At 48.1% G+C, this 8,963-nt stretch overlaps 1 protein-coding gene across 1 annotated transcript in view; it reads left to right on the top strand.

The window, feature by feature from the left end:
• The window catches only part of CELSR2 (cadherin EGF LAG seven-pass G-type receptor 2), a 51,746-nt gene that overhangs the window by 13,230 nt on the left and 29,553 nt on the right, over window positions 1-8,963 (top strand). Inside the window, exon 2 of the mRNA XM_027856746.1 lies at window positions 706-1,353. Coding sequence (XP_027712547.1) covers window positions 706-1,353 — 648 coding nt within the window. The remainder of the gene's footprint in view (window positions 1-705; window positions 1,354-8,963) is intronic.

Here is an 8,963-nt window from a genome sequence, read left to right as displayed (position 1 = left end):
TACTGGGGAGAGGGGAGCTCACTTTCTAATGGGTGGAAGGGGGCTAACAGTCTAATTGAAGAGGGGAGCTCACAGTCCAGTGGGGTGCACAGTAGAACAGCTATGTCAGTATAGGATATATGCAATATAAAGAGGAAGGTAATCTCAGAGGAAAGGCACTAGAATTTGGATTGGCAGGGGAAAGGCCCCTTGCAGAAGGTGGGATTTGAAGCAGTCTGGAAGGAAACTCAGGAGGGAAAGGGAGGGGAGGGAGGAGGGAGAGATCATCCCAAACATGGAGGGCAGCCAGTGCAAACATCCTTAATATAGGATTTGATTTATAAGAACTGAAATGTTGGCTCAAGTTTTCAGGAAACCACTCGTTATGAAAAATGAGATGTCACGTGCACGTGCCCTGATTTCCTTCTCTGTAGGTGTGTCACCTCTTAGTTGTGCACGGTGCGCTCCCTCTCCCAGGGGCCCGGGCACGCCCGTGGCAGGGGGTGGGGGTGAGGTGGGACTGGACCCTTGACTCGCTCTAGGTCACCCGGTGGGGGAGCGCGGGCTTAGAAGCCTCGTTCTCCCTTTTCTCGCTCCCTCCCCGCGAGCCCCCAAGTCTCGCGATCTTTCCGCTTCCCGCTTTCCCTCGCAGTGGCCGCGTGCTGGGCGCTCCGCTCCACATGCTCTACGGCTCTTGGCTCACGACTTCTTCTGTCTTGCCCGCAGACGGCGCGCACAGCGTGAGCGCCCAGTGCGTGCTGCGGGTCACCATCATCACGGACGAGATGCTCACGCACAGCATCACGCTACGTCTGCTGGACATGTCGCCCGAGCGCTTCTTGTCGCCGCTGCTGGGCCTCTTCATCCGCGGCGTGGCCGCCACGCTGGCCACGCCGCCGGACCACGTGGTGGTGTTCAACGTGCAGCGGGACACGGACGCGCCGGGCGCGCACATCCTCAACGTGAGCCTGTCGGTGGGGCGGCCGCCCGGGCCTGGTGGCGGGCCGCCCTTCGTGCCCTCCGAGGACCTGCAGGAGCGCCTCTACCTGAACCGCAGCCTGCTGGCGGCCATCTCGGCGCAGCGCGTACTGCCCTTCGACGACAACATCTGCCTGCGGGAGCCCTGCGAGAACTACATGCGCTGCGTCTCCGTGCTGCGCTTCGACTCCTCGGCGCCCTTCATCGCCTCCGCCTCGGTGCTCTTCCGGCCCATCCACCCGGTGGGGGGCCTGCGCTGCCGCTGCCCGCCGGGCTTCACCGGCGACTACTGCGAGACCGAAGTGGATCTCTGCTACTCCCGGCCCTGCGGCCCCCACGGGCGCTGCCGCAGCCGCGAGGGCGGCTACACCTGCCTCTGCCAGGAGGGCTTCACAGGTGAGCGCCCGGGAGGAGCTAGGTGGGAGGGGGGATGATGCACAGCCAAAGGGGGAGGGAGCTGGCAGCCGCGGGGGAGGGGGGAGGGGACCGGGAGGGAGAGAGAATGCAGGGGTGGGGGCTAAGATGGAGGGAGGGGGATGATGCACAGCCAGAGGTGGGGCTGGGAAGGGAGGGAGAATGCACGATTGGAGGGGATTGGGAGAAAGAGGGAATGATGGTGGAGGGGGATGCTCATCTATGAGGGAAAGTGGTTTAGAATGAAGGGAGATGCCCAGCAATTGGGGGGGGGGGGGGGGGAATGAATGCTTATTGATGGGGAAGTATTGGGGGTAGAGGGATGAGTAGGGGGGGGGGGATTGGAAGTGGAAGGACATGCTCATTGATGGGGAAGGATGGGTAGTAGAGATGGCGAGAGGTGGAGGGGAGAGGTTGATAACAAAGACATTGAAGAAGGTGTTGGGAGTAAAGGGAATCCATTGATGAGAGAGGTGGGGGACAGGAAGGGAATACTGGGAATGAAAGAGGAGTTTAGTGAAGGGGAGGTGTTGAGTGATGGTGAGGCCAGCTCAGTGACGCTTGGGGCTCTCCCCAGGAGATTCAGGCTCCAGGGCAAGGAATAAGCTATGTCTATCCCTGTGTATTTGTCACTACATCTCCATGAGGAAGGTGGGGCAAGGGTTTTTATCCTGCTTACACAGTCTCACAGAGATAAAGCAGTTTGCCCTTGGTCACACAATTAGTAAGAGACAGTTCAGATCAACCTTTGTTAAATGGTTGCTGTTTGTAAGGCACCATGATTAAAGGCATACTGAAGCAGTCCCTGCCTGCAGGAGCTTACATTCAGTGGAGGTGGGAGGTGGGGAATATGATATGTACGAAGACAGATAAGGTGTAAGGTAGGGAGTGGTTGGGGCAAAGGAGATTCTGACAAGGATCTGACAAGGAATTTTTGAGAAGAGAGATCCACTTTCTGTTTAGGGGATCATGGAGGGCTTCCTGGGGGAGGTAGCACCTGAGCTAAGTCAGAGGGGAGGAAGAAGTGCTTTTTAGGCATGGAGTATGAGATGGCATGTCAAATTCAGGGACAAGTAGTGTTCCAGTTTGGCTAGAAGAAAAAGTGTTTTAATCTTCGAGGACCTTAGGTGCCAGGCTAAGGAATTTGAATTTTATCCTAGAAGCAATAGGGAGTCACTGGAGGCTTTTGAGCAGGGCAGTGACCTACCCATAAGGCACATGCCCTGGGCTTTATGAAGATTATTTTGACATCTTTGTGAAATATGGTTTGGCGAGGGGAGAGACTGGAAGAAGGAAGACCAATTAGAAGGCTGTTGAGAGTCCAAGTGAATCAGAGGTTCTGAGCTAGGGTGGTGGCTTTGTGGGAGTATAGAGAAAGGAACAGATGTGAGAGATACTGAGGAGGTAGGATAGACAGGGCTTGGCAGATGACTGGATGTGAGAGTGAAGAAGAGAGAAGCATCCAAGATTAGATGCCTGGGAGGTTGCCTGTGTGCCCCACAGATAGAAGGAAGTTTGGTAGGAAAGTGAATGTTGCTGTAGAGACTAGCCTGAAGGGAGGAAAGGGGCTAAGAATAGGGATTGTGGATTGGGAGCAGAGTTAAAGCTGGAGAGCAGGTTTAGGTGGATGAAGACCTAGGGAGAGGTGAAAGCACCTGAGATAGTGATCAGAAAGGGGAATTTGAATTTAAGATCAGAGAGGTGAAACAGCTAGGGCTGCTGGGGAAGTCTGAGGTGTGACCACTTCTGTAGGGGACTGAGGTAGAGTGAAGATGCAGGTCATGAGAATCGAGGAGGTGGATGAGCCAGGAGGCCAGGGCGTTTGAGGAGCTGTTGGTCTTAATAAGGTGAGCGCAGGAGAGAGAAGCAGAGAGAGGGGAAGGCTTGGGCTAGGTACTGGACTTAAGAAAGGAAGGAGAGTGTCCCGGAGATTGGAAGGCACTGGCAGCAAGGATATGGGTGGGGGAATGAGAAAGGAAGGAGTGGAATTCAAAGAGGTCGCTTCTTGATGGAGACTGGAGGAGGATCTGGAAGTGGGAGGGGGTAGGGAAGAAGAGGTATTCTGCTTCTTTTCAACTTTTGTGAGCAAGCCGCCAGCAATGGAGAAAGTTGTAAAGGATCGTGTGTCTTCAAAGGAAAGCCAGAAGATTGGTAGATGGGAAGCACGTGAAAGGTAGAAGATAGAGAGCCTAGGCTGAAGGGGAAGGGAGGGAGAGAGGAAAGAAAGAAAGTAAAAGAGCATTTATTCAGTGCTGACTGCATGCTGGGCATTATGCTAAACATTGAGGATACAAATACAAAAAAGCAACACCACCCTGTCCTCAAGGGGCTTATATTTTTATAGTTGAAGACAATGGAGTAGGGGAAGGAGAGGACTAAGCAGGCTGGAGGTAAGTTGGGGAGAGGTAACAGGACTGAATCCTGGGGCTTATCGGGGTGAAAGATGAGAGCTTGCTGCTATTGGGCAGGAAGTGGAGGACTTGTGGAAGGGAGAGAGAATCCATGGTTCTAATCCAGATTTGTGCAAGACAGCCCCTTTGCTAGGGAGGTTTCCCAGGATCCTCTTTGGTAAACCCTGCAGGAGGGCAGGAGAGTCAGTAACGTGGTAACCAGGACAGTGGTATGACATCCTGTAACTCCAGGCAGCGTGGGGCACCTGCTTCACCCTTCCATGCCTTTTTACCGCATTGTTTCTGAAGGTCTGGGGCCTTTGGTGGAGGGTAAGGGAAGAGTGAAGGCACCCTGCAGGGGGATTTCCTTCCTTTTCAGATGCCCCAGCTGTTTTTTGTTTTGTTTTGTTTGCAAAGGTAATTTCCAACTACAGATGGAGGCCCCTCTATTACATGGAGTTGGAGGTAGGAGGGTTGATGCCAATGGGGATGGGATTTGAACCCAGTCCTCCTGATTCTGAGGTGAATGCTCTTACCATGCCACCACATGGGTGGACTTCTTCGAGTTAATTCTTCAACATTTTAATGCAGCAGGAATCAGGCTAAAAAGAGAACCCCAGGAATGGTTTAGAAGAATTTTGTCTGCTGACTGAGATGGACTTCTGGGTTGATTTTATGTGTATGAGCCTCAGGATAAGGGTTTTTTTTTTGTTCTGTTTTGTTTTGTATTAGCTGATAACCCTAGGATACTGAAAGCCCTAGAACATGTGATTTTTGAGTCACTATTAGTGATCTTTGAAAGAATGTGGAGAATGGGAGAAAGAGGGACTGCAGAAATAGAGGACAGGTAGACTAATTTCTAATAAAAAGAAAACATGGAAGCTGCACATTTTAAGTGAATCATTTTGGCAAATTCTTGGCAAACTTCTGGAAAGCATTGTTAAAGTGTTGGTTAGTTTCCATGAAGAAGCAGAAGTGATCACAAAGAACCAGCAGGGCTTTTGTCAAAAGCAAGTCACTCCACATCCATCTTTTTTCCCTTTTTTGGGGGGGGAGGGATGGGGAACTAAATTAATAGATGAAGAGAATCCTTTTAACAAAGTATGTGATAAAACATCTCATATTATTCATATGGAAAAGATGGAGAGATGTGAGTTAGATAATACAGCTGAACGGATTTGGAATTCGTTGAATGGCTAGACTGAGAGCAGTCAGCTTGGTAGGGGTCTCCATGAAGAGCCCCAGGGATCTGCGCTTGGCCCTGTGCTGTTTAACATTTTTATCAATGACTTGGATAAAGTCATTAGATTTGCAGGTGGCACAAAGCTGGGAGGGATAGCTAACACAAGGCATGACAGTGTATGGATGCAAAAAGATCTTGACAGTCTAGAGCAATGGTTCTCAGGATATGGCCTGGTGACTATTGGGCATCCCTGAGACCTTTTTGGGGTTCCTTGAACTATTTTCATAGGTCAGAACCCTTTACATAATTCATTTCTAATATAGTAAATATCAATAGTTGTAATCCCTCCATGGAGGCACCTAGGTGGCTGAGTGGATAGAGGACTGGGCCTGGAGTCAGGAATACCTGAGTTCAAATCCAGCCTCAGACATTTACTAGCTGTGTGACCCTGGGTAAGTCACTTAAAGTTTGCCTTAATCCACTGGAGGAGGAAATGGCAAACCCCTCCAGTATCTTTGCCAAGAAAACCCCATGGACAGTATTGGTGTGCTGTGTTCCACAAGATCACAAAGCGTCGCACATGAGTGAACAACTGAACAATAACATAACCCCCCTAAACAAAAGAATTAAATTTAGAGTCTTGAAACCAAAAAGTCTGAAGACTTCTTCATTAGAGCATTGAGCTGAATATAATTAGATGAAGTTTAGTAGGGATAAATAAATGTGCAGTCTTACTCTTGGGTTCAGAAATTCAGTTACAGAAATACAAAGTAGAGAAGGCATGGCTAGAAAGTGTATTGTCTGAAAGAAATCTGGGCATTATAATAGTCTGGAAAGCTGTGTATGTCAGCAATATGATTTGGCTGCCAACAAAGTTAAAGTGGTCATGGGCTTTGTTAAGAAAGGCACAGCTTTGGGGTAGCTAGGTGGTGCAATGGATAGAGTATCAGCCCTGGAGTCAGGAGGATCTGAGTTCAAATCCGGCCTCAGACACATGATACTAACTGTGTGACCCTGGGCAAGTCACTTAATCCCATTGCCTAGCCAAAAAAAAAAAGGCACAGCTTCCAGGGCCCTCTGAGCTCTGTCGTGGATTGGATCCCATCTACAGGCTTGTGTTCAGATCTCAGCCTTCATTGTAAGAGGAATATTGATAAGCTGGCATTTCTAGAGGTGGGTGGACCCCGGAATCATGTTCCATGAGAGTAAGTTGGAAGATCTGAAGATATTTAGCTTGGGAAGGAGAAGACTCAGAGAGGACATGGTGTCTGTCCTCAGATAGCATAAAGGACTGTCATTTGAAAGAGGGATTACACTGATTTGCTTGGTTCTCCAGGACAGCATCAGGAGTAATGAGGGGACGTTGCAAAGAAACAGACATAGGTTTGATGTTCAGAAAACCTTTCTAATAATTGAAGCTGCTGCCATGTGGACTGAGCTGCCTTGGGAGGCAAGGGAGTCTGCAAACCTTTATTAAATGTGCTCTGCTTGTTAGGCGCCATGCCAGATCTAGGGAGTACAAAGACAAAAATGAGGAGCTTACACTCTCCTGGTGGAATTCTTCAGAAAACACCTGGATGCCCATTTGCTGGGTGTCTTGGAGAGGGGCTTATCATTCCAGTTTGAGTTGGACTCCTTTCCAGACTTAAGATTCTGGGAGTCTGTGACTGCAGCAACCAGCTTCTTGTTGGGTTGTTGTATGGTTCCTGAATTCCTGCCCAGGACCAATCGATGCCAAAGCTCAGAGTCAGGAACTGCTCTGATTTACATCTGGTCTCTGATTCATTCATTCATTCAGAAACACCTTTATTGAGTGCCTGCTGTGTGTAAGGTTCGCCACGCTAGGCTCTGTGAGATAAAAATAGTGAGACACAATGAATGCCTGTTCTTAAGGTGTGTACAGCTCACTAAGGAAAATAAGGTATGTATACAAATAATGATAATACAAAAGACAATAATTGCAAGTTTAAGTTATTATAGCAGAGGTACGGGTAAGGTGACAATAGTGGTTACAAATTCGAGCAGAATCGATCTTTCCAGTTTCATTGAGAATCAGAGAAAGCTTTATAGAATCTCAGAGTTGAAACAAATTTCCAAGGTCATCCCCTCCACAGTAGTGCTAACTGTGATTGTCCAGCTCTGTTTAAACATGGCAACATAGATTTGGAAAGAGGGACCTTAGAGGTCGTTGAATCCAATCCTTTCTCAGTCCTCAAGAAGGAAAGTGACTTGCCAGGGTCACACAGCTACTAAGTGAGGCTGGATCCAGAAATCTTCCTGCCTTCAAGTCCAATCCTCTGTCTACCACACCATTGCCTTTCATCCCCAGCGCTGTGAAATTCACTACTTTATGAGGTAGTTCACTCTATTGTTGGACAACTCTAATTATTAGGAAATTCTTCTATATACTTAAGTCAGTGATTCAGTTCAGCAAATGCTTGCTGTGAGCAAAGCACTGCTGTGTGTCAAGGATACAAAGATTTAGTCAGTGCTTAATAAATGCTTGTTGATTGGAGTTACTAGGGGAATATGAGATGTACGCAGGGAACAATAGTACCGGGTAGGATGTGGCAGGGCAGAAGGGGAGAGCCAGGCAAAATGCTCAAAGGAGATTTGAGGAAGGAAGAGGGGACTTTTGGGGGGGGGGTGGGGGCAAGATCAGGGGAGACTCTGGAGGGGGTGGCACCTGATGAACTTTGAAGAAAAAGATTTCAGCAGTTAAAGCAAAGAGGGAGTACCTTTTGGGCATGCAGGATGCAGTCACGGACAGTTTGGTTGGAATATGTCAGAGGGTACTAGGAGAATACTAAGCTTGAAAAATTGACTGGAGTCAGACCAAGGAGGGATTTAAATGTCAGACTGAGGAGTTTTTATTTTATCTGGAGCATTAGGGAGCCAGGGAGGGTTTTTAAGTAGGGAAGTGGCACGGTCAGACTTGTATCTTAAGAAGATTATTCTTGGCATCTGTATGAATAATAATAGCTAACCATTATGTAATGTTTTACATAACATTACTTTTATACTTTATATTTGATCATTTTCCCCATTTTGTAAGTGGGAAAATTGAAGCTGAGAGAGATTAAGTGACTTGCCCAGGGTGATATAACTGACTCTGAAGTCAAGTGTCTTCCTTATTCACTGCACCACCTCGCTGCCTAGAAACTAACACCTCTTGTAACATACGTGCCACGGTCCAGTCCTGCTCTCAGGAGCTATGTAGGACAGTTCCCACAAGCCTAATTCTTCTCTTCTATATAAAAAGCCTGCAAATATTTAAAGACTTCATAGAGGAGCTAGCATTTTCATTGGGTCCTGAAGACTAGATAGATATTGGGAATGGGGAATTGTACCCTCTACGCACCAGGTCTTTATTCCTTGAACTCTCTCCCCTGTCCCAACAGTGTGCTTCTTTTCACTATCCCCCTTCCCTGAAAAATCTCCTAGGCTCATATTTACTACTCATCTTCCTTCCCTAGACTGGAGGGTTGTAGAGACCTCATTGAATCTAATTCTTAACCAAAGCATCCCCATCCTCTGACCCAAGAAGTCATCCTACATCCTTTTGAAGGCCTTCTAGCCTCTTCTTGAAGACCTTCCTTGATGAGGAACCCACCGTCTATAAAGGCAGTCCATTCTGCTTTTAGATTTTTCTAATTGCTAGGGAGCTTTTCCTTAAAGGAGTTGAAATCTGATTCCTAGTTCTGGTCCTAGTTCTGCCCTGAAGGGCCTGAACAAAAATACCTCAATTCCTCTTCCATATATCAACCCTTTAAATATTTGAAGACAACTATCATTTCCATCCATCACATTCCATCCTATCTTTTCTTTAGAAGCAGACATTCCCAGATCCTCCAGATGAGTGAAAAGGTATTTATTAAACACCACCTTTGTATGCCCCGGGTTTGAGGCTTCTCACCATTCTTGCTGCCCTTCCTCAGGTATACTCTGACTTACCAGCACTGCTCTAAGAATCCAGTGCTCAGAACAGGGCCGTAGGTGTGACTCAGGTAGACTACAGT

This window comes from Vombatus ursinus, unplaced genomic scaffold, assembly GCF_900497805.2.
Source record: "Vombatus ursinus unplaced genomic scaffold, bare-nosed wombat genome assembly UNPS02011613.1, whole genome shotgun sequence".
Taxonomy (NCBI): Eukaryota; Metazoa; Chordata; class Mammalia; order Diprotodontia; family Vombatidae; genus Vombatus; species Vombatus ursinus.
The sequence above is the reverse complement of the archived record's forward strand: the minus strand, read 5'-3'. Positions and strand labels throughout refer to the sequence as shown.